The 26112-nt window shown below is 41.4% G+C and overlaps 1 protein-coding gene and 1 non-coding gene across 2 annotated transcripts; both read left to right on the top strand.

Annotated features, from left to right (window-relative positions):
• The first annotated feature begins 3657 nt into the window (after positions 1–3657).
• On the top strand, positions 3658–6477 carry LOC4350733 (disease resistance protein RPM1). Its single transcript, XM_026021453.2, has one exon. The coding sequence runs from the start codon at positions 3658–3660 to the stop codon at positions 6475–6477; it is 2820 nt and encodes a 939-aa protein (XP_025877238.1).
• A 1055-nt stretch (positions 6478–7532) lies between these two features.
• LOC112937248 (small nucleolar RNA Z247) lies at positions 7533–7671 on the top strand. The gene has a single exon (XR_003239763.1). It is a non-coding gene; the product is annotated as a small nucleolar RNA Z247 (small nucleolar RNA).
• The last annotated feature ends 18441 nt before the right edge of the window (positions 7672–26112 follow it).

Here is a 26112-nt window from a genome sequence, read left to right as displayed (position 1 = left end):
TGCATCTACCTAAGTTCCCCCAAAACGTGCTACAGCTATATTTGAGGATAACAACCTGCAAGGAAATATGTTATGCAAGTGTAGAAAATAATCTCAAAAGGTACCCCCTCCGTCCTAAAAAGACACAAACTCTACCTGTCCAGATTTGTAGCTAGAGTTTATCTCTTTTTTTTTGGACGGAGTAGTACAAATTAGAACACAAATTTTATACCCATTAATAAAACAAGCATATACATATATAACCAAAAGAGATCCAATGAATAATAATTATCACAATACCATACTCGTTTTCATAGATGTGATAGTTCACATATGCGTGAACTCCATCCATTGCTCTAACAAAAGAATTGATTTTTTCAGTCCAAGTAAATGCATGCGCATAAAAAAAGTTATTGCCCTCACGAGACCATCATAGCAACCAATGCATGATGGAAGGATTGTATACTCAGTGGAATGTGATGTTAACCCACCATGAGTGCTTGATGCGTCAAATGATATATGTACGAAATTTCAGCACCACAAATATCATCTCGCCACATTCAAATTTCAGTTCTCCATTAAACAAGCATAAGTAATTGGCAATTATTATACAGTAGTATTTTACACTGATATAATATTTGCCTCTACCCATGACGCACTAGTACAGATCCTTCTATCTGTGATGGGCTCTAATATGCTTAGAAATAGCGGGCCGTCATAAGAAAGTCATCTCAATCGGGCCGAAAAGTGCCCGATTGAGATATGGTCGCACAGATATGTTAGATGGGCATAAAACTTAAGCCCGTCACGGATGACACCTATCAGTGACGGGCCGTAGTTTAGGCCCGATTGAGATAACATTCCATATCTCAAACGGGCCTAAAGTTACGGCCCGTCACAGATGACCATCATCTGTGACGGGCACCAACTTTAGGCCCGATTGAGATAACATTCCATATCTCAAACAGGCCTCAAGTTGTGGCCCGTCACGGATGACCATCATCCGTGACGGGCCACAACTTGAGGCCCGTTTGAGATAACAACTAGGCCCGTCACAGATGACTCATCAGTGACCGGCTATATACTTAATCTCTATCGGGCATTAACTAAAGCCCGTCACCGATGACTATTTTTCCATTTTTCATATGAAATGTTTATATTTGTAAGTTGACTATAGCAAAATAATTAAGTGCAGTATAATAATTTATTTTATGAGTCAAAACAATTTTACGGGTAGTAAATGATTTCAAATGGAAAAAATGTCAACAACAAAGTTGTATAACTTATCAAGATTTACAACTTTTAGTTTGGTCATTTTTCTATATAACATTTTTTTTTGAATAGTTTGAATTTGAATTTGAAAATATGACAACTTCAAACAATATTTTCAAATACTAAATGATTTCAATTGAAAAAGTCATCAACAACAAAGTTGAATAACTCATCAAGATCTAAAACTTTTATTTTTGTTATTTCTTCATCCGACGAAATGTTAGTAATATTATTCACAAATTTTACATATATGTGTTATAGTTTATAAAACCAGATAAGAGATGTCAATTTTGTGAACAATGTTACTATCACTTTGTCGTATGAAGAAATGACCAAAATAAAAGTTCTAGATCTTGATGAGTTATTGAACTTTGTTGTTGATGACTTTTTCAGTTGATATCATTTAGTATTTTAAAATGTTATTTGATGTTGTTATATTTTTAAATTCAAATTCAAACGGTTCAAAAAATGTTATATAGAAAAATGACCAAAATAAAAGCTGTAGATCTTGATGAGTGATACAACTTTGTTGTTGATGACTTTTTCAGTTGAAGCCGTTCACTGATCTAAAATTCTATTTGAACTTTTCAAAATTTGAATTTCAAATTTCAAATTGTTTAAATAGAGTCAGATGGAGAAATGACCAAAATAAAAATTTTGCACCTTGATGAGTTCTACAACTTTGGTTTTGGTGACTTTTCCATTTGAAATCATTTAATAACCCCAATTTGATATCCTAGCCTAGGGCTTAATAGGATTAATAGAATACCCATACTAATAAGTTACAACTACTCTTCCGGAAACCAATCTCATCTGGAGCAATTTCAGGATGGGTGAACGACCGGGAAGTTTGAATTTCCTGCGTGGGTGCACACGAGTGAGGGCAGGGCTAGCCTAAAAATAAAATTTATTTATTTTTGGATTATACTCATCTGGCATTAACTATGGCTATAGTTAATGCCCGTCATAGATGACTCATCTATGACGGGCTATAGTTAACGCCCGTCACAGATGACCCTTATCTGTGACGTGATGCCCGTCACAGATAAGGGTCATCACGTCACAGATAAGGGTCATCTGTGACGGGCGCTAGTTGTCGCCCGATAGAGATAGGTCATCTGTGACGGGCTATAGTTTGACTGGTCGTCTGGGTCAAAGCTAGCGGTGACGGGCTTAACTTAGGGCCCGATTGAGATATATTCATTCGTGACGGCCGTTTGCCCGATTGAGATAACTCTTCACATCAGTGACTTCTAGCCTGTGACGGACGCTGTGCCCGATTGAGATGGGGCTTACCGCCCGATTGAGATCAGTATTTTACACTGATATAATATTTGCCTCCACCCATGACGTACGGATGTGGACATGCGAGGATATATGAAGTACTAACTTCTTGCTGAACCACGTTTGATCCTGTTATCAATTTGCATACATTTCATTATTTTAACTAGACACAGAACAGGTAAATTAAAGAGACATTCAACCTTGCATATTGTTCTTCCATTTGCAAAATTTGTGTAGTAGAAATGTAATTTGCAAAACAATAGTGTTCCCCTTTAATTTTGTTGTCTAGGCAAGTATACTCCGGACTAATATGAAATATAAATGGACATATGTTCACATATTTTTCAGAGTGACAGCTTTATGTTTACAATTTTTTTCAGTGCATCACATGCATAAAGAGATTAAAATTAATATTTTTTCACTGTGCATGCATGCAATTTCTGTATGAAGAAAAATATTAACTCTAATTAACACCTTTCACTTATGCATTATGCAAATACAACAATAATCTTTAGAAGATCAAATTAACATCAATAACAAAGTGTTGTACTGTAATCATCTTGTCTTGTCTAAGATCAAAAGAAACAAAACTCACATAAAAGTGGTGTACTGTAAAGAATTCTCCTTGATTTAATGTTGTCACCATTGACCTTATCACACATACGAATGTAACCAACTTGTCTACGATAACCAAAATATAATGTCCCTAAATGGTGCAAGTCGATTTATTTCCTTTTGTTTAAAGAAAACTTTAGAATTTTCAATATGCAAGTGGTCATAGCTAACTTATGGTCAGATTTAATTATCATGGGCCATAAAACAGATGTTAGGAAATGTTATCTACAACAAGGGAAGAGATATGTCTTCTTAAGCACTAAAGAGGTCAGATAGAGAAAAAAACAAAAATAAACAGATTATCATGGCGAAGTTCCCAATTGTTATATGTAACCTGTCAATATGGTACTTATCATGTTCTACATCTTTTTTTCCTTCCTTTTTAGATATAACATATCAATACAGCTTATTGTATTTTACCTTTCTTCTTCCTTTCTAGGTTTTGTGGTAGAGAGATATACTCAGGCCACCCTGGTCAGGTGTGCAATCAGACTCGACAAGAACCTAATGTCTGAGGCTGTGATTCTTCTAGTTGTGAAGAAGATTGGTGTTGCCCTAGGGAATGAGGCAATCAACCAAGCCACTTCATATTTTCAGAAGTACGTCACACAACTGACAGAGCTTCAAGGTAGCATGGGGCGCATCAAGAGGGAGCTCAGGCTGATGCACGAGTTTCTGTCCCGAATGGATATCCGCAATCGCAACAACAAGATATATGAAATCTGGGTGGAGGATGTGAGAATGTTAGCACATCAGATCGAGGACATTGTGGATGACTACTTGCATCTTGTTAGCCACAAGGACAAACATGATGACACTGGATGGACTACCTATCTAAAGAAAGGATTCAAGAGAATGAAGGGACCAAATGCTCTGCTCTCTTTAAACAGGATAGCTCCGTCTGTTAAGGAAGCAGAGGCCAATCTAGTGCACCTGTTTCAGGCAAAAGAGCGATGGGTTCGGATGGTTGCCGATGAGACTAGTGGTGAAAGCTCATGTTACATTGTTGAGGCGTCACGTCATCTAGCTAGCATTTCATGCTCCCTCAGTGAAGAAGATCTTGTAGGGGTGGATGAAAACAGAAAAAGACTCCGCGAGTGGCTGGCAGGTGATGAATTGGAACGTGAGGTGATAGTGCTGCATGGGATGGGAGGTCTCGGCAAAACAACCTTGGCAGCAAATGTGTATAGGAACGAGAGAGAGAAGTTTGAATGCCATGCCTGGGTCTCCATCTCTCAAACATATTCCATCAAGAACATTCTGAAATGTCTGATCACTGAACTTTTCAGAAATGCCAAACAAAATCCTCCGGTAAACCTTGGGGACATGAAAGCTGAAGGCCTTCAAGATGAATTGAAGGCATTCCTAAGGGACCGGAAGTATTTGGTCATATTAGATGATGTTTGGGCACCAGAAGCCATCAGTAACTTGTTCGGAGCACTTGTTTCTAATCTCAGGGGGAGTAGAGTACTTGTCACAACACGCATTGATGAGGTAACTCACCTTGCTTTCCCAAACAAGAGGATTAGGCTAGAACCTCTATCACAAAACGACTCATGGGAACTCTTCTATAAGGCGGCTTTTCCAAGAGAGAAGAAACTTGAGTGCCCCACAGAAGTAACACAGCTAGCATATCAAATAGCAAGCAAGTGCAAAGGTGTACCTCTTGCAATTGTCTCTGTCGGCAGACTCCTCTTTGTGCGTGACAAGACTGAAGAGGAATTCAGGCGCATACATAACCAACTTGACTGGGAGCTCATCAACAACCCGAGCATGGAACATGTTAGGAATATTCTTTACCTGAGCTACATCTACCTTCCAACACAACTAAAAAGTTGCTTCCTCTATTGCAGCTTGTTTCCAGACGACTATCTTTTTACAAGAAAGAAGCTTGTAAGGTGGTGGATAGCAGAAGGGTTTGTAGAGAAGAGGGGTGGAAGCACAATGGAGGAAGTGGCAGAAGGGTATCTCAAGGAATTGGTTCACATGAACATGCTACAGCTTGTTGAAAGGAACTCATTTGGCAGGATAAAAGCATTCAGAATGCATGATATCGTACACGAGTTGGCAGTTGATTTGTGCCGGAGAGAATGTTTTGGTGTTTCATACAGTTGTGAGAATAAGCGTTTCGAGTTTCTTGAGGAGAATGATGAACGACGGATGGTAATACACAGATTAGACAAGGATATTAATCAAGTAATTTCAAGTGAATGCCGCCTTCGATCTTTCATCGCATTGGATAAAGCCATGCCATCATCCACTCTGCTACCTCTGCTATCCGAGAAGTGTAGATATATGTCAGTACTTGAGTTAAGCGGGCTACCCATCGACAATGTTCCAGATGCCATAGGTGATCTATTCAACCTCCGACATCTTGGCCTGCGGGATTCCAATGTGAAGCTCCTCCCAAATTCTATTGAGAAGCTCTCCAACTTGCTAACACTGGACCTCTGTACATCGGAAATACATGAGCTGCCAAGAGGGATCATTAAGCTAAAAAAGCTTAGGCACTTGTTTGCTGAGAAAGCGAACGATCGGTCTGGGCGACAACTCCGGTGTCGCACTGGTGTATGCATCCCCAGTGGACTAGAGAATCTGAGAGAGCTACAGACATTGCAAGCACTGCAAGCTCAGGATGAGCCTTTGAGCTGGTTGGGGGAGCTGAGGCAGATGAGAAGCATAAAGATATGGGACGTGAAGGGAAGCTGCTGCGAATGCCTCTGCGCGTCATTGCGTCACATGGAATTTCTATCCTACTTAAGCATTGCAGCAAGTGATGAGAATGATATCCTCAATTTGAGTAGTTTGAACCCACTGCCTCCAAACCTTGAAAAGCTAAGATTGCGCGGGAGATTGGCACAAGCAAACATGCTGTTGGGTGCAGCAGGGGGTCAGAACCACTTGTATTCGATACATCTATCTTGGTCCCAGCTGGTAGATGACCCACTGCCATCTCTGTCTCGGTGGTCGAATCTGACGGACCTTTTGTTGAACAGAGCGTACATTGGAGATGAGCTCGTCTTCCACCATGGGTGGTTTCCTGCCCTCAAGGAGCTATACATAGGAGACATGCCTCGCCTGAAACGGTTGGAGATTCAGCAAGGTTCCATGGCAAGCCTGCAGCAACTATATCTAGTCAACCTCAGTAGCATGATGGAGGTCCCGCTTGGCATCGAGTTCCTCATGTCAACTCTCAAATCTTTGGGCTTCGCGGAGATCACCCGGCAATTCCTCGCTGCGTTGCGCCAATGCTCTAGAATTAATTGCGGTATCCAGTGGTGGTACACACTACTTGGAGAGGATAGGACTCAAGAGGCATCAATATAGGAGAGATGGAATGAGGTTGGCAGACTATAGCTGCAGTTGGTTGATTTGCCTAGCTAGATACAAGCCTACAGCACCTAATGTAAACTATTTTGGACATACATCGACATTTTTTTCACAAAAATTCTCCCTTTGTGTTCTCAATGAGTTGTGGAATCGTCCCCAGAAAAAAAAACAAAATGTGTCAAAGTGAAATGTAAATCATTCTGCTTTTCCATGTACACAATCAGTGCATGCTTAAATATCTTCATTGGTCTTGTTATGCTCCTAAGATACGTATGAATTAGCTTTAGAAGAAAAGAGAGAGGAAATTTTAGTTACCTGTGTAAAACAATGTATATCTTATCTTATCTTCTAGTTAGTTGATCTAGCTAGATAATAGGGTAGTTGAGTTGGATAACATACGATGTAACAAATCTTATCACATTGTTTGTAAGCCACGTCAAGGGCTCTTCTTGACACATAAATACAAAGGTGCGGCCTCCTCTGGGAGGTGAGAACGCTTCCATCTTTACGTGGTATCAGAGCCCGCCTCATCTACCCTTCCAAAAACCCTAGATCATTTCCTCCCCATGGCAAGCTCATCTTCCTCATCCGCCGCGCCTGCTGCGCTTGGTCCTCCGGTGACTGTGAAGCTGACGAGGGAGAACTATGTCCTGTGGCGTGCACAAGTTCTCCCGGCGCTTCGCGGAGCGCTCCTCACCAACTACCTCGACAGCACGGCAGAAGAACCGGCCAAGACAAGGACGACTGTCGACAAGAATGACAAGGAGATCGTCAGCAACAACTCGGAGTACGCGATGTGGATGGCCCAGGACCAGCAAGTCCTGGCCTATCTACTCAATTCGCTCTCCAAAGATGTGCTACAGCAAGTAGCGACACTAAACACATCTGCTGAAGTTTGGGCGGCCATCACCAACATGTACACCTCCCAATCTCGAGCACGCATCACCAACCTCAGGATCAGCCTCACCAACTCCAAGAAAGGATCCACAACAACTGCCGCCTACTTCTCCAAGATGAAGGGCCTAGCTGACGATCTGGCGTCAGCTGGCAAACCCATTGACGACGACGAGCTGGTCTCGTACATCCTGGCGGGCCTCGACATCGACTACAACCCGCTGGTCTCTACTGTGGTAGGCAGATCTGATCCAATTTCTCTGAGTGATTTGTACTCCTAGATGGTTAGCTACGACAACCGCATGGATCATCTTCAAGGCGGAGGGCAGATCCAATCTTCTGCAAATGCTGCTTTCCGTGGTCGCGGCAACAACAACAACAATTTCCGTGGTCGCGGCAATGGAGGCTGTGGCCGTGGAAACGGTGGGCGCGGTGGCGGCCAGCAAGGACCGCGTCCGGTCTGCCAACTTTGTGGCAAAACTGGCCACACGGTGATTAAGTGTTGGTATAGGTTTGATCAAACCTACCAGCCTGAAGAGAAGGTTGCAGCTGCGGCAACAAACTCCGCCTACGGGGTCGATACCAACTGGTATGTCGACTGTGGTGCCACAGATCACATCACCGGGGAACTCGACAAACTCTCCATTCGAGAGAAGTACAATGGTCTGGATCAGGTGCATGCAACAAATGGCTCAGGTATGAACATTAGTCATATTGGTCATTCAGTAATTTCTACCCCAAATAAAGATCTTCATCTAAAGAATATCCTTTACGTTCCTACTGCGAACAAAAATCTTGTCTCTGCGAATCGCTTAGCCTTTGATAATGATGCTTTTGTTGAAATTTACCCCAAATTCTTTAATATAAAGGATCAGGCAACGAAGAAGCTACTACATCACGGCAGAAGTAAGGGATGGCTCTATCCTTTGGCTCCAGAACCCGGTGGTCAAAGCCCAAGTCTGAATAAAATTGCCTTGAGCATTGTCAAGCCATCTTCCATTAGGTGGCATTATCGTTTAGCTCATCCGTCTTTTCAAATTGTTAATCGAGTTGTCAAAAGTTTTAAGCTTCCTTGTTCTAGTGAGTCCAATAATGTCGAACACATTTGTGATTCTTGTCAAAGGGCCAAGAGCCATCAATTGCCGTACCCTAAGTCTATGAGTTTATCCAATGTTCCATTTGCTCTCGTATTCTCTGATGTGTGGGTCCGGCGCCTACCTCTATTGGAAAACATGATTACTGTGTGAGCTTTATAGATGATTTTAGCAAATACACATGGATCTATCTATTGAAAAAGAAATCCGATGTGTTTCAAGCCTTTCTTAATTTCCAACAGTATGTAGAGCGACAATTTAACACCAAAATACTCACTGTCCAAACTGATTGGGGTGGTGAGTACGAAAAACTGAACTCCTTTTTTCAGAAAATAGGCATAGTTCATCATGTCTCATGTCCTCATGCACATCAGCAGAACGGATCTGCAGAACGCAAACATAGGGATATCGTTGAGAAAGGACTTGCCCTCCTATCCCAAGCTTCGGTTCCCTTTAAGTTCTGGGATGAAGCATTTCTTACTGCTACGTATCACATCAATAGGCTACCTAGTTCAGTTATCTCCTTTAAAACTCCCTATGAGCAACTTTTTTCTGAAAATCCTGAGTTCAGTCATCTTCGTATCTTCGGGTGTGCCTGCTGGCTGAACCTGAGACCATACAACGCCCGCAAGCTATCTTTCCGATCCATCCATTGCGCCTTCCTTGGCTATAGCCCCCTTCACAAAGGATATAAATGTCTTGAGATCTCTACAGGCCGTGTGTACATCTCTCGCAACGTTGTCTTTGATGAAACAATTTTCCCTTTTGCTGCCTTGCATCCCAACGCGGGTGCCCGCCTGCGACGGGAAATCTCCTTGCTTCCCACTCGACTGCTTCCCGTCACTGATCAAAGGGGAGAAATTACTAATGATCATATGCTAACATGTTCTACTAATCCCTCTTGTGGTGATCAAGCAACAGGAGCACAGGTCGTTGGCGAAAATTCGGCGCAAAATGGTGAAAATCTGGTGCAAAACTCAGATGAAAATCATGGTGCCTGAAGCAAGCGGTGCTGGGCACGAGGATGATTTGATGGCTGACAGCAGCAGCGGATCCGAGGGCAGTCACAGTCATGCACAGTCTACACCAAGCACAGGTACTGGATCCCAGGAGCATTCAACCCCGGGGTCTGGCCAATCAGGACCGAATTCAGCATTGTCGTCAGGATCGCCTGCGACCACTTCATCGACACATGGGAACCCGACAGGATCAGCTGTGGATGACACGGCTGGTTCAGGATCTTCTGTGCAGCAGTCTGAACCCGTCAGGCCGCGAACTCGCTTGCAGAGTGGGATAACTAAGGCCAGCTGGTTAGATGTTGATGGAACAATTAAGTATTCTTTGGCTTGCTCTACAGGTGAACCAGCTAATGTACAAGAGTGTCACACCCTAAAAATCCCAAATATATAAATTGTTGTCTAAATTAGAATTATTAGAATTTATTTTAAAAGCCTAGAAGAGTAGATCTAATTTTAATTAATAAATTCCAATATAAAATGGGGCCAGATAAAATTTCATTAAATACTTTGCTTAATTCTATAATTCCTAGATTTTTTCTGGGATTTATTTGAGCTAAGAAAGTATTTTTAATAAATAGAATTGCATTTCATGAATAATTTAAATTGGAAAAGGTTTTAAAAGTCTCTTTTGGCTTTGGGCCGAAAGTCGGCCCAAAACCTTCTCTCTCTCTCCCCGGCCCAAGCCGGCCCAGTCCGCCCGCAGCCGCCGCGTGCGCGCGCTCGCTGCCGCTGACAGGTGGGGCCCGCCTGTCAGGTCGTCGTCTACCTCCGGCCGCCGGCCGCCCGAACCCTAGCCGAGCCGCGCCGCCGTCTCCTTCCAAATCCGGCCGCCCCTTTCCGTTTCCGGTGGAATCAATAAAGGGGAAATGATCTTCGGGATCTCCTCTACCTTTTCTCTTTTGGAATCATCGGCTAATTTCGTTTGGAAATCCGTGGATTCGATCTCGAATCGGATTCGTCTCTCTCCCCAAACCCTAGACCTTCCTTCGCCGTCGCCGGTTGCCGTGGGCCTTCGCCGCCGCCTTCCAACCCCTATAAAAGGACCCCCAAGCCCGCCGCTACCCGTCGCCACCCTCATCTTTGTCCGCCGTCGTCCGTAGCGCCCTAGCCCCGTGAGACCTCGCGCCGCCGTCGTCGCCGCCGCTCCAGCCGTGCGTCGCCGTCGCTCGGGAAGGCCACCGTCGTGGTCGCCGTCGTGTTGCTGACCTCGTCCGCCCCTCCGTCGTCGCCGTAGGTTGCTGGAGGATCGCTGTCGTCGTCAAGCCGAAGGTTGCCGCCGCTTCTTCCTCGACGCCGTCGCTGTCCGTTGATCTTCCGCCGCCGTTTTGGTCACCGGTGAGTTCGCCGCGTCGTTCTCTACGTGCTGGTGCCCTCCGTTCGCGTCGTCGCGCCGTCGTTCGCCAGCGAGCTTGCGCGCCCGAGCCGCCGCCGGTGGTGATGTCACCGCTGACGTCATCGTTGCCGTCCGTCGTGGTCCGGCCGTGGACCGGTCGATCTCGGCCGTTCGTTTTGGATGGAAAGATCTCGGCCGTTCGTTTCTGTGAGCCGCCGCCGTGCACCCGGTCCACCGCAAACCCTAGCCGCTGACGCAATAAACCCCTTTTTCCTTTTCAAAAATAATTCATTATTGCGTCATAATTCAATTAAAATCCATATAAGTGTTTTAATCCGATTTAATCTTTGAAAATTCATAACTAATTCATCTTAGCTCGGATTTAGTTGGTTCAAGTCTCTAAATTTTTCTAAAATTGAGATCTACATGTTAAAAATATCCACATGTACTGTTCATGCTTGTTTATGTGCTGTTTGGTGATTTTGCTCCTTTCTGTTTAGATTCCAACGTTTCCGGAGAGTCCGTTTTTGTAGGAGAAGAATTTGAAGAGTTCCAAGGCCAGCAAGGCAAGTCACACAGATCCCAAACAACACTTTGAGCATGTTGATCCCGTTTAAAGCTATTGTTTCTATTCAACTATTGCATTTATTTTCGAATGTCATTGGGTGGAATTAACCTATTGTTTGTTATAGCCCTTTTGTTCTTGATTACTTTATTCCTTGATACCTTGGGTTATTATAACTTGACTAGTTGAGCTTTATATATTGGTTCAGCTAGATATTAGATATGATTGCTTAGCCATGCTTAGAAACATTAGCATATTATTGGGATAACTTATGACTCTCTATTATTTAATGATGGCTTAATGATAGCTCATGATGGTTAATCATGATTGGTTAATTAATTAATTTGCCAACTAAAACTTGGTAATGGTGGGTTGTGAGCACATGGTTTTGAGAGTCGTGCTCATGACAATTAAGGACCAGTTCACGAGTTTCGGTTGTGAAACATTAACCGTGCCAACCACAAGCCAGCGTGGGCAACGGCTTTACCTTTTGTATAGCATGGTTTATTGCGGAGCACCAGACTGAGAAGTGGCGGAGATAAGCCCACGGGGGTCGCTAGGGAGTCCATGCTTTGTTTATAAGGGGGTGATTATGATTCAGGAAAGGTGCGCTGTGGTGGATTGTGTTGTGCGAGGGGTACTGTCATAGCTCCTTTCCGAGGTACCGTGGTGGTATTGAGGCACATGGTGACATGTTGTGGGGCTGTGTCTTGTGGGTACAGTGGTACACCTCTGGCCAGAGTAAAACTATTCGAATAGCCGTGCCCGCGGTTATGGGCGGGTCTAACAATGTCTTTCGTGATTAGTTTCACACTTCTCACCATAATAAAAGATGCTATAACTGGTAATAATTTGATTAGCTCCTTGTTTGGAATATTCCTGGTTTGGAGATAGAATTGTGCAGCCGGGATGGTTGTTCAGAATGGTTGGGCCTAGGCAACAGGGTATGTTGTATAGCGTTGGATTAATATTGTTTAATTATTATTTAAATATTTTATTAAATTATGAAATGTTTATTAAATGCTGTTTATGCAAATGAAACCCTACTATGCCATCCTTTGTTATCCTGTGCACTTGCATATTTGCTGCGTGGCTTGCTGAGTATGTCATATACTCACCTTGCAATCATTCATCAGAGGAAGAGTTCTACAGTGATGCTGATGGTGTGGAGGATTAGGTGTAGCCCTGGTCAAGCTGCCTGTGGAGTGGAGTCGTTTGCGCCGTTTATCTTATTTTTCCGCTGCTTAGATTTTTATTGATTGAGAGGAACTATCTACCTCTGTAATGATATTTTATTCGCTTATTAATTAGAGTAATAATTGTACTATATTATCAATTTGTTATTGTGTGCCTCGGCTGATTCCTGGACGAGGGTTCACACACATGTAAGCGTTTGGAATTTTGGATAGAAATTCTGGGCGCGACAAGTTGGTATCAGAGCCCCTTGACCCTAGGTTATGCCAAATGGTTACCCATAGAAGCCCTCTAAAAATATTGGGAAAATAGAACTGTTCTCCTCCCTTTCTCTTTTAATTAAACCAAACTAATAGCACATGCACTTCATAATCTCTTTTAGTGGTTCTCATTCAAAATTTATTCCAGTGTTGTTAGTACTGTACATATATTACTGTACTAATGGCTCATTTACCAGCAAAAGTTTTACAACATTGTTTTATTTAATCTTGCTGCAATGAAATAAATTTAGCATGTTGATTTTATAACTTTCTTTTATTTCTTTTGGAACCTGTTGTTCAAAAGTGCAAAATTTGTGATCTTGTTTCCAACTGTTTCAACTTATCTTGCAAGCTTGGTTTACTTTATTTACTTACCTTTTACTTTGATTTTCTAACTTTATTCAAATTAATCTAAAAACTTGTGCTATTAATTAGATAAATGTCTTAACTCCCTCCTTTCACTTATCTTTAGATGCCGCGCTTCAAGCCTGAGTACTTGTTTGGTGTTGAGGGATTTGTCCAGGAGTTGCGTACGATGTCCTTTGCCATAGGATTTGGGACTGCCCCTTTGTATGCCCAGATTCCTCATGATCATGATGAAGAGAAGTGCCGAGTCAAAGTCACCTTGAACAGTAATAGTGAAGATATCCCATCAGTGATGTTCGAAGCTGGAGGAGGAAACTACATCCATGCATGTCAGGAGGTGGCAAGGATCGCCATAGGAGAGCTCCGCGATCGCTACAGTGATCAGTTGGCCGACACTGAGTATCGCTACCATCCTCGCCAACCCCAGGGAAGTGACCGTGGCAGCTACCTTGAGACTGAGGGGATTGAGAATGATGCTACCACAAGGCATTTGGTTGAGATGCTGTGGGCTATGGATGAAACCCGCGCGGAGGTTGTGCTAGCAGCTCAAGATCGTGAAGACCAGAATCGTGGTAAGATTTGCAGGCTAGAGGACAAGGTGGATCGTTTAGAGAAGGAACTAGCCGCGTTGAAGGGAGAAGCACCACCGCAGAAGGCCAGGATTCGTCTTACCGCAAGGAAGAGAGCTCTATTCGTCCCTCGCTACCAATTGGCGCCAAAGGTCCGTGTGGTGGAGAAAGAAGTTACCCCAGCCCTAGCGGATCCTCCGGTCGTCAATGTAAGTGATGATGAAGGAGAAGAATCGAAGCGCACCCATTCAAAGGTCGAGTGGGGAGCTACTCAAGATGATGGAGACGAGCCGAACGAGCCTTCAATCAACTCTGATGCCCGGAAGACCTAGAGTGCGTTGTCAAGCCGTTGTCTTAGATCGTTGTGTTAGTTTGTTTGTTTAAGTTTGGTTGTGTGTGTCTCGCATGTGATTTACATCAGTGGTGGGATGTAAGTGCATGCGTTTGTTTGCTTTTGAGTGTTAGGAAGTTGGTGAGTTTAGTGGTGTGAGAGTCTTCAGTTTTGTAATAATGAAACTCAGTTAAGATCAATAAAAGTTAAGTTAGTAGAAAAATTAATTCTCTGTCCTAAGTAGTTTTCCCCGGTTTCTCTTCTTGTGATCCTGCCCATGCCAGATGGTGCTCACTCGCAGCAATGGGAATGGCCCCAATAATAACAACAACAACAATGGAGAGAATCCCACGCTTGCCCAAGTCCTGGCTCAACAGGCCCAGCTTATGAACATCATGATGCAGCAACTCCAAAACCAGCAGAACCAGGGAAATAACCATGCACCTCCCCAGAACAAGTTAGCAGAATTTCTTCGTGTGAGGCCGCCCACTTTCTCTAGCACCACTAATCCTGTTGAAGCTGGTGATTGGCTGCATGCCATAGAGAAGAAGTTGGATTTGCTTTAGTGCACTGATCAGGAGAAGGTCTCATTTGCATCACACCAACTGCATGGCCCTGCCTCTGAGTGGTGGGATCACTTCCGCCTTAACAGAACTACTGCTGAACCTATCACTTGGCTTGAATTCACCGCTGCTTTCCGGAAGACGCATATACCATCGGGAGTGGTGTCTCTCAAGAAGAAGGAATTCAGGTCGCTCACCCAGGGATCTCGCACGGTCACCGAGTATCTGCACGAGTTCAATCGTCTGGCTCGTTATGCTCCGGAAGATGTGCGCACTGATGAAGAGCGCCATGAGAGGTTCTTGGAAGGACTTAATGATGAGCTTTCTTACCCACTCATGACTAGGGATTATCATGATTTCCAGAAGTTAGTGGATAAGGCTATTCGCCAGGAGGACAAGTACAACCGCATGGAGCAGAAGAAACGTCGGATTGCTCACTTCAAGGCACAACAGGGGAATAGTCAGAGGCCGCGTCTTACTTTAGGACCCCAGTCCATGCCACAGGGAGGTTCTTGGTCTGTTGTTCGTCCGCAGCGACAGTTCTTCAACAACAATGCTGGCAACAACATCCGCAATCAAGCTCCACGCCCTGTTGCAGCTCCAACACAGCAACAGCCTGCCAAGAGGGAGCAAGGCAGCAAGCCCGGGGTGTGCTTCAACTGTGGAGACCCAGGACATTACGCTGACAAGTGTCCGAAGCCCCGACGCGTGAAGGTTGTCCCTGCCCAGAGCAACTCTACCGCACCAGCGCCAAAGGCTCGTGTCAATCATGTTGCTGCTGCAGAAGCTCAAGGTGCTCCAGATGTGATTTTGGGTACGTTCCTTGTTAACTCAGTTCCTGCAACAGTGCTTTTCGATTCTGGTGCTACACATTCATTTTTATCTATGAGTTTTGTGGGAAATCATGGGATGGAAGTAGAAGATCTTAGACGTCCTTTGATGGTTAGTACCCCGAGTAATCAAGCACTCTCTTTGCAACGTAGCCCCTCTATCAGAATAGAAATTCAAGAAGTACCATTTCTGGCCAATCTTATCCTGTTAGAATCCAAAGACCTTGATATCATCCTAGGGATGGACTGGTTAGCCAGATATAAAGGTATGATAGACTGCGCCAACAGAAAAGTAATTCTCACCAGCAATGATGGTCGAGTTGTAACTGTTCATGCATTATCTTCTGAGTCTTTAAGGTCAAGTCTGAACCAAATGACTTTGGAAGAGATTCCTATAGTCCGGGAGTACCCCGATGTGTTCCCGAACGATTTACTTGGTATGCCGCCTAAAAGGGATATAGAGTTCAGAATAGATCTGGTACCAGGAACAACTCCGATCCATAAGAGACCTTATAGAATGGCAGCCAATGAATTAGCAGAAGTCAAGAGACAAGTAGATGATTTGCTTCAGAAAGGATACATCAGACCGAGTTCATCTCCATGGGGAGCTCCAGTTATTTTTGTGGAAAAGAAAGATCATACCCAGAGGATGTGTGTGGACTATCGTGCACTAAATGATGTGACTATCAAGAATAAGTACCCGCTGCCCAGAATTGATGATTTGTTTGATCAGTTTAAAGGTGCCACCGTTTTCTCCAAGATAGATCTCCGATCAGGGTATCACCAGTTGAGAATCAAAGAGGAAGATATACCTAAGACAACTTTTACCACTAGGTATGGGTTGTTTGAATGTACTGTTATGTCTTTTGGACTTACCAATGCCCCCGCTTTCTTCATGAACTTGATGAATAAGGTGTTTATGGAATACCTAGACAAGTTCGTGGTGGTCTTTATTGATGACATTCTTATCTACTCCCGAACCAAAGAAGAGCATGAAGAACATCTTCGTCTTGCACTAGAGAAGCTGCGAGAACATCAGTTGTATGCCAAGTTTAGCAAATGTGAATTCTGGTTGTCTGAAGTGAAGTTCCTTGGTCACGTCATCTCAGCCGGAGGAGATGCCGTTGATCCTAGTAATGTGGAATCCGTAACCAACTGGAAACAACCAAAGACAGTTTCAGAGATTCACAGTTTCCTAGGCCTCGTAGGATATTATCGGAGGTTTATAGAGAATTTTTCCAAGATTGCTAAGCCCATGACACGATTACTTCAAAAGGATGTAAAATACAAGTGGTCAGAAGAATGTGAGCAGAGTTTTCAAGAGTTGAAGAATCGCTTAATATCAGCTCCTATTTTGATTTTGCCTGATCCAAAAAAGGGTTTTCAAGTGTATTGTGATGCATCCAAGCTTGGGTTAGGTTGTGTTCTGATGCAAGATGGGAAGGTGGTTGCCTATGCATCTTGTCAGTTACGTCCGCATGAGAAGAACTACCCTACTCATGATCTTGAGTTAGTTGCAGTGGTTCATGCGTTGAAGATTTGGCGTCATTATCTTTTCGGTACTCGTACAAAGGTGTACACCGATCACAAGAGTTTAAAGTACATCTTTACTCAGCCAGATCTGAACATGAGACAACAGAGATGGTTGTAATTAATTAAGGATTATGACATGGGAATTCATTATCACCCGGGAAAGGCTAATGTTGTAGCAGATGCTCTTAGCAGGAAAGGCTATTGCAATGCTACGGAAGGACGACAGTTGCCATTGGAGTTATGCAAGGAATTTGAAAGATTAAATTTGGGAATTGTCAGTAGAGGTTTCGTTGCAGCCTTAGAAGCAAAGCCCACTCTAATTGATCAAGTTAGAGAAGCCCAAATTATTGATCCTGATATTCAAGAAATCAAGAAGAATATGAGAAGAGGAAAAGCTATCGGTTTCTTGGAAGATGAGCAAGGAACTGTATGGTTGGGCGAGAGAATCTGCGTCCCCGACAACAAAGATTTAAAAGATGCAATTCTGAAAGAAGCTCATGATACTTTATACTCCATTCACCCTGGTAGTACCAAGATGTACCAGGATCTCAAGGAAAGATTTTGGTGGGCAAGTATGAAGCGTGAAATCGCCGAATACGTAGCAGTATGTGATGTTTGTCAGCGAGTCAAGGCAGAACATCAGAAACCCACAGGTTTGCTGCAGCCTTTGAAGATACCAGAATGGAAGTGGGAGGAAATCGGTATGGATTTCATCACTGGTCTACCCAGAACATCATCAGGCCATGACTCTATATGGGTGATAGTCGACAGACTTACCAAAGTGGCTCATTTCATCCCAGTAAAGACAACATATTCCGGAAGTCAGTTGGCGGAATTGTATATGGCACGGATTGTGTGTTTGCATGGCGTCCCACTCGGAAGAAGAATCACTCGGAAGAAGAATCAACTTGTGTGTTCTCTACGTGCTGGTGCCCTCCGTTCGCGTCGTCGCGCCGTCGTTCGCCGGCGAGCTTGCGCGCCCGAGCCACCGCCGGTGGTGACGTCACCGCTGACGTCATCGTTGCCGTCCGTCGTGGTCCGGCCATGGACCGGTCGATCTCGGCCGTTCGTTTTGGATGGAAAGATCTCGGCCGTTCGTTTCTGTGAGCCGCCGCCGTGCACCCGGTCCACCGCAAACCCTAGCCGCTGACGCAATAAACCCCTTTTTCCTTTTCAAAAATAATTCATTATTGCGTCATAATTCAATTAAAATCCATATAAGTGTTTTAATCCGATTTAATCTTTGAAAATTCATAACTAATTCATCTTAGCTCGGATTTAGTTGGTTCAAGTCTCTAAATTTTTCTAAAATTGAGATCTACATGTTAAAAATATCCACATGTACTGTTCATGCTTGTTTATGTGCTGTTTGGTGATTTTGCTCCTTTCTGTCTATATTCCAACGTTTCCGGAGAGTCTGTTTTTGCAGGAGAAGAATTTGAAGAGTTCCAAGGCCAGCAAGGCAAGTCACACAGATCCCAAACAACCCTTTGAGCATGTTGATTCCGTTTAAAGCTATTGTTTATATTCAACTATTGCATTTATTTTCGAATGTCATTGGGTGGAATTAATCTATTGTTTGTTATAGCCCTTTTGTTCTTGATTACTATATTCCTTGATACCTTGGGTTATTATAACTTGACTAGTTGAGCTTTATATATTGGTTCAGCTAGATATTAGATATGATTGCTTAGCCATGCTTAGAAACATTAGCATATTATTGGGATAACTTATGACTCTCTATTATTTAATGATGGCTTAATGATAGCTCATGATGGTTAATCATGATTGGTTAATTAATTAATTTGCCAACTAAAACTTGGTAAAGGTGGGTTGTGAGCACATGATTTTGAGAGTCGTGCTCATGACAAATAAGGACCGGTTCACGAGTTTCGGTTGTGAAACATTAACCGTGCCAACCACAAGCCAGCGTGGGCAACGGCTTTACCTTTTGTATAGCATGGTTCATTGCGGAGCACCAGACTGAGAAGTGGCGGAGATAAGCCCACGGGGGTCGCTGGGGAGTCCATGCTTTGTTTATAAGGGGGTGATTATGATCCAGGAAAGGTGTGCTGTGGTGGATTGTATTGTGCGAGGGGTACTGTCACAACTCTTTTCCGAGGTACCATGGTGGTATTGAGGCACATGGTGACATGTTGTGGGGCTGTGTCTTGTGGATACAGTGGTACACCTCTGGCCAGAGTAAAACTATTCGAATAGCCGTGCCCGCGGTTATGGGCCGGTCTAACAATGTCTTTCGTGATTAGTTTCACACTTCTCACCATAATAAAAGATGCTATAACTGGTAATAATTTGATTAGCTCCTGGTTTGGAATGGTATATTCCTGGTTTGGAGATAGAACTGTGCAGCCGGGATGGTTGTTCAGAATGGTTGGGCCTATGCAACAGGGTATGTTGTATAGCGTTGGATTAATATTGTTTAATTATTATTTAACTATTTTATTAAATTCTGAAATGTTTATTAAATGTTGTTTATGCAAATGAAACCCTACTATGCCATCCTTTGTTATCCTGTGCACTTGCATATTTGCTGCGTGGCTTGCTGAATATGTCATATACTCACCTTGCAATCATTCATCAGAGGAAGAGTTCTATAGTGATGCTGATGGTGTAGAGCATTAGGTGTAGCCCTGGTCAAGCTGCCTGTGGAGTGGAGTCGTCTGCGCCGTTTATCTTATTTTTCCGCTGCTTAGATCTTTATTGATTGAGAGGAACTATCTACCTCTGTAATGACATTTTATTCGCTTATTAATTAGAGTAATAATTGTACTCTATTATCAATTTGTTATTGTGTGCCTCGGCTGATTCCTGGATGAGGGTTCACACACATGTAAGCGTTTGGAATTTTAGATAGAAATTCCGGGCGTGACAAAGAGGCATTGGGAAACTCACGCTGGAAGCAAGCCATGGATGAGGAGTATAATGCACTTGTTAAAAACAAGTCCTGGCATTTAGTGGAAATGCCACAAGGTAAGAATATAATAGATTGCAAGTGGGTATATAAAATTAAGAGAAAAGCAGATGGAACAATAGACAGATACAAGGCAAGGTTAGTAGCTAAGGGGTTCAGGCAAAGGTATGGAATATACTATGAAGATACATTTAGTCCAGTAGTAAAAATTGCTACAGTTAGACTAGTCCTTGGCATTGCAGTCTCTAGAGGATGGTCACTTAGACAATTAGATGTGCAAAATGCTTTTTTGCATGGTATACTAGAAGAAGAGGTTTATATGAAGCAACCCCCAGGGTATGAAGGTAAATCAACCTTGGTTTGCAGACTTGATAAAGCCATCTATGGTCTAAAACAAGCACCTAGAGCCTGGTATTCCAGGTTGAGTCACAAGCTAATTCAGTTAGGCTTTGTTGCATCCAAAGCTGACACATCATTGTTTATTTATAACAAGCATGGTGTGATTATATATATGATGATTTATGTGGATGATATTATTGTCACAAGTTCCTCAAGTAATGCAGGTACTGCGTTACTCAAGGATTTGAGGTCTGATTTTGCTTTGAATGATCTAGGTGATTTACACTACTTCTTGGGCATAGAAGTCAAGAAGGTTCCGGATGGTATAATATTGAATCAAGCAAAGTATGCCTCAGATCTGTTAGTCAAGGTTAACATGGAAAATTGTAAAACAGCTCCTACACCGCTAGCCATTTCTGAAAAGTTGATGGTGCATACTGGTGATCCTCTTGGTGTAGAAGACAGCACGAGGTACAGGAGCATTGTAGGAGGACTACAATATTTGACACTCACCAGACCGGATTTGGCCTTCTCTGTCAACAAGGTATGTCAGTATCTTCATGCTCCTACTTCAGAACATTGGTTAGCAGTTAAACGTATTTGAGGTATATTAAAGGAACTGTTGGTGTTGGGTTACACTTCAAAAAATATAGTTCTACTTTAGTCAGTGCTTTCTTTGATGCTGATTGGGCTGGTAGTCTAGATGATAGAAGATCCACAGGAGGGTTTGTGATTTACTTTGGTCCAAATCTTGTATCATGGAGTGCTAGAAAACAACGAACAGTTTCAAGATCAAGTACTGAAGCTGAATACAAAGCCATGGCCAATGCTACTGCTGAATTAATTTGGGTTCGGTCTGTCTTGGAAGAGTTAGGAGTAAAGATAGATCAGTCTCCAGTTCTGTGGTGTGACAATTTAGGAGCAACCTACCTATCATCCAATCCGGTCTTCCATGCTAGAACAAAACACATAGAGATTGACTACCACTTTGTGCAAGAAAGGGTAGCCAATAAAATGTTGGATATCAGATTTATTGGTACCAAGGATCAGATAGCAGATGGATTTACAAAAGCATTGTCTACACAGAATCTTCGGCATTTCATGTACAATCTTAACTTGGCCAAGTTATGATTGAGGGGGAGTGTAAAACAATGTATATCTTATCTTCTAGTTAGTTGATCTAGCTAGATAATAGGGTAGTTGAGTTGGATAACATACGATGTAACAAATCTTATCACATTGTTTGTAAGCCACGTCAAGGGCTCTTTTTGACACATATAAATACAAAGGTGCAGCCTCCTCCGGGAGGTGAGAACGCTTCCATCTTTACGGACAAATGTTTCAGGATCAGACGAGGTATCAAGGTAACTCTTGATGCTTTCCACTACCTGAAAATGGAACCAGGACTCAGAATTTTTTGCTGATTGTAAGGTTCAGGTTTTAGATCATTCAAGAATCTAAGCTGTTTCGTTAAGCTTAGATTTGCTGTTTCATCTAAAGTGTCTACATTGTCTGTTAAATTAACTAAAAAATTCATGTATTTCATTGATGATTTCAGTAGTACATGGATGAAAGAGTTGGGTTCAAGAACCTTTTGTCCTTTGAAATACATCATTAAGATCACTTGTCACAATCCATCCATGTCGCCATCCAGGCACAACCCATCTACTGAGCCACTGAGCCAAAGACGCTCATCCGCACAAATTTTGCCAAAACGTCAAATGTGCATACACTTCATGTCATCTGCAATGACAAAGATGCCAAGCTTTTTTGCAGTCTCGGCAACCTAGAAAAAACAGAGACTACTGATCAAACACTATGACAATTCCCAATCACCAATCAAAAAATGAACAACTGAGTTAGTACTTGCCTTAATTAGCTATAGGTGCATGGGTTCCTTGGATTGACAATTACCATTGCAACCGTGTTTTTGTCAGCAAGAGCCTGCACTCCATCAAGATCAACCTCCTAGCTCTCTGGGAGAAGATCAAAGTACCTGACCTCCATGCCACTGAACACGTCGGGCACCTTCATAGAACAGATAGCCTGGCCTTGGGGACAAGATGTTGGCACGCTAGGACAAAGCAGATGATCTCAACATCATTGGCTGGTAGTTCATATGGCAAGTCATGTGATACGTATCACACAATAGACCTGGAATTCAACTTGAATTTTAGGATTTTTAATGCAGCTATGGCAAGGAAATTCTGTACCAGGATTGTTAACAGTAAACTAGTACAGTGATCTTTGTGAAATCAACACTATGTGAGCCTAAATTTTGTCAGACTCTTTAATTTGCTTCCCAGACATAGATGCCATGATGAGGACTGTTTGTTAAGAGTACAAATTCAGACCCACTCTGAAATTCAGGGTGGACCACATGATCACTTTAAGTCCTAACCCAGAGTTGAAATTTAAGGTGGACCACATGCACACTCCACAGTAGTCTGTCAAGTTTGTGATGCTTACTGATTCTGTTGTCAGTTAGTGGTCACACAGTGTTAGTCCACCAATGGTCTATCATGTTTGAAGAACCTAGTCACTTGACAAATCCAGTACCATTGCTGATTTCTCCCTTATTTTAAGGAAATAAGCTATTCAATTCCTTCAGACATTTTAGTTAAACTAGGAAGGTAGCCCGCACACATGCGCAGGCACCTTATGTAATGTTGCTTGAATTTTAATTATGAATACTTATATGTGGATGAGTATTTCTTAAAATATTCTTTTACTCTATTCTGAACATGTTTTAATCAATAATTCGTTTGAGATTGTTGTGAACGTCATTAATTTTCTTCTAATTACCTTTCAACATGTAAATTCTAAACCAAAATTATTTAAACCGTGTGGTTTTTAATTGATGAGAAACTATTGTGTCGCAACAATAGTGCTCCGTCACATGGAACTATTACGAGTCCCAAGTGTGTGTTTTTTTAGCAATTAGAATATCTTACTTTGGAGTTTATAAACCTTAATCAACAAATTTTCTTGTATATTATAGATGTCTTTATTTTATCTATTTAATGGCAAACTTCTATTTACTTCTACTCCTTATATTATGTGGAAAAAATGAATTTAGTTTGAAATAAGTGCGGAAATAATTAGTATGTTTAGAGAATTTATAAATATTTAAGCACCATAGACTAAAGTACACTTTTGTTAAGTAAGTTCTTGTTATGAAATGTATTTTTAATGCATGAATTCTCATATTTAACTTTAGTATGGTTTATGTTCCCTAATTAACCAAACTTAGTATATACAAAATACACCATACGTATTTAACTGAAATCAAAGGGGAAAAACATGACATGTACTCCATCCGTTATTTTACTTATTATTTAGGGTGTAGTCTACAAAACGTAGAACTTATACATGATTTGGTAAATAGAATGGACTCTTTAGATTATCCCCGTATAGTCCGAATAGATTGGAATCCACATGGCAAGTACATTTATATGATCATATAATCAATATTGTTAATTTTTATCATGATTTGATATAATTCTCAATTGCCATGTAAGGCCCCGGAAGTGAACTGCTACTTGTTGACATTGTAAATCTAATTTAGTCATGCACATTTGTGAAATGATATGGGCCAAATATAGTGCACCCTACATAGTAAGCATATTTATGTGATGATATTACATATATCATTAATTTTTTTTCACGATTTGTTATAATTATCAAATGCCATGTAAAGGGAAAAGACATGACATGTTTCTTGTTGATATTGTAAATCTAATTTAGTGGTACATATTTTTATAACCGATAAAGAATATATAGTGATATATACTCCATATTGTCATATTTTTTATAATTTTCATGTCCGTTTGGATTCCAGAAAAAGAATAAAAAAGTCCTAAAATATAATTTTATTTTACACATTAAAGTATAGTTAATATATATCATAAATTAAGTTAATGGTAAATAATATAATATAGTAAACTTTATTTTCAAACATCTTAGATCTAGTTTTAGTAATTTATGACACTATAACCTATGTTTTTCCTTTTTTATGTTAGATATAACGCAAAGGGTCAAATCATGGATCAAAATAATATTTATTATTATTTATAAATGAAAATATAGTAAATATGGATTGATTTAATTGTAAAGAATATAATTGTGGTCGAATATAAAAATTGTATATATAATTTAAAAGTTATAGTAGTATATTTATTATTTATATACTACATGTTATCTCAAATAATATATGGAAAAAAGGAGTTAAAGGATAGGGAAGAGGCGGTCCACATTATCTGCAATTAGTGAGCGTGGCTGCTAAGTTACATATGGTGGAACTTACCTACATAGGTTCAAGACCTAGACTTGACGTGGGCATCATATTTACGGCTAATTATTCTTGCAGTAGGCGATATTCTCATCGATAGCAAGACGCTTGTGGTGACTTTGTTAATTTGAAGATATATATATATATATATATATATATATATATATATATATCTATATATATATATATATATATATATATCATTGGTTCAGTCTCTCGAATATGATTTCTATGGATAAGTGTACGTGTGTGTATATGAGCAGTTGTGTTGGTACTATATTTCTTTAAAAAAAAGCGGCATGCATTACCCTTCCAAAATGATTATCTAAAAAATCAATTAACAAATTTCTGGTGGCAAAGCACGCAGTGTCAAGGCGCCTTGACTAAGTGCTCAAAAATTAACTGACAGCACCCAAATACATGATATTAGTGAATATATTGTCCAAGGGGCAAGAGCTTTCAGCTTTGATATATCACTTTGTTGTAGAAGCTAGTAGCAACAGATCAGAATATGAACAACATCACCACGGAGTAGTATAAAATTGTAGGTAAAAAAGCGAAATTATATGCATAAAAAAACAGAGAAGTGGAAGGCTATGTTAAGAGATCAAACAATAAAAAGATGGAAGTTGCTTGCATCACTCACCTGTTTGATACGATTAGGATTATTTCTCACTTGGTTAATTTGTTGCTTCTTGTTCCTGAAAAGGATGTCGTTGATATTGGTTGAGAAAGTGGGCTAGAGGCGCATTGCTTTTTTTTCTTATGGCTTTACATCTGAAAATTTATTTGTTGATTTTTTTCGGGAGAGAAAGAGAAACAACTGATTCTCTACTTTGTTTACTCCTAATTAATTATTTTGGTGGGACCAAAGCATGCGACCATCATATATTAGGGAGGAGAGATGAAAATTTAATCTAGTGAGAATTAGCATCCGTGAAAAATTCATCAGGCCCTGGTAATCAAACAGATACAGGAAAATTCTGAAACTAACTACTGAGGGCAATATTCATGAATATGAACCCTGTAAATAGTTTAGAACAGTTAGTGATTTTCACCTTTTTTGATGCAAATGTGATATTCACTTAAAAAGTTTTCGATGGTACAATTTTTTTTTGAATGATGGAAGCACGCACCCAGGCTCCTGCATTAAATCCACAACGTCGGTTTTCTTTCCAAGAATTAATTATGCGGTGATTTTTTAGGAGAGAAACAACTGATTCTATGCATTTGATTGCTCCTAATTATTATTTTGGTGGGACCAAAGCAAGCAACCATCGTCATATATTAGGGTGAAGAGATGAGAATTTAATCTGATGGTAAAAACTGATGGGTCTACCTAGTTAAAGTGAAAATCGATGATTAGATGTTTATCTAATTTATTAGAGTGCCACTTGATGGCTTGGAGTATTTTTAGGAGTGCCATGTGTCAACTTAGGAGTGTTTTTAGCTAGGATGTTTCATGAACTTTTAGTATATAATATAATAGATAGATAAACTCCCTCCATCCGATAATATA

This window comes from Oryza sativa, chromosome 11 (genome assembly GCF_034140825.1).
Source record: "Oryza sativa Japonica Group chromosome 11, ASM3414082v1".
Classification (NCBI taxonomy): Eukaryota; Viridiplantae; Streptophyta; class Magnoliopsida; order Poales; family Poaceae; genus Oryza; species Oryza sativa.
The sequence above is the reverse complement of the archived record's forward strand: the minus strand, read 5'-3'. Positions and strand labels throughout refer to the sequence as shown.

Coding starts and splice junctions, on each gene's coding strand:
- LOC4350733 (XM_026021453.2), top strand. CDS start 3,658: ATGTCTGAGGCTGTGATTCTTCTAGTTGTGAAGAAGATTGGTGTTGCC.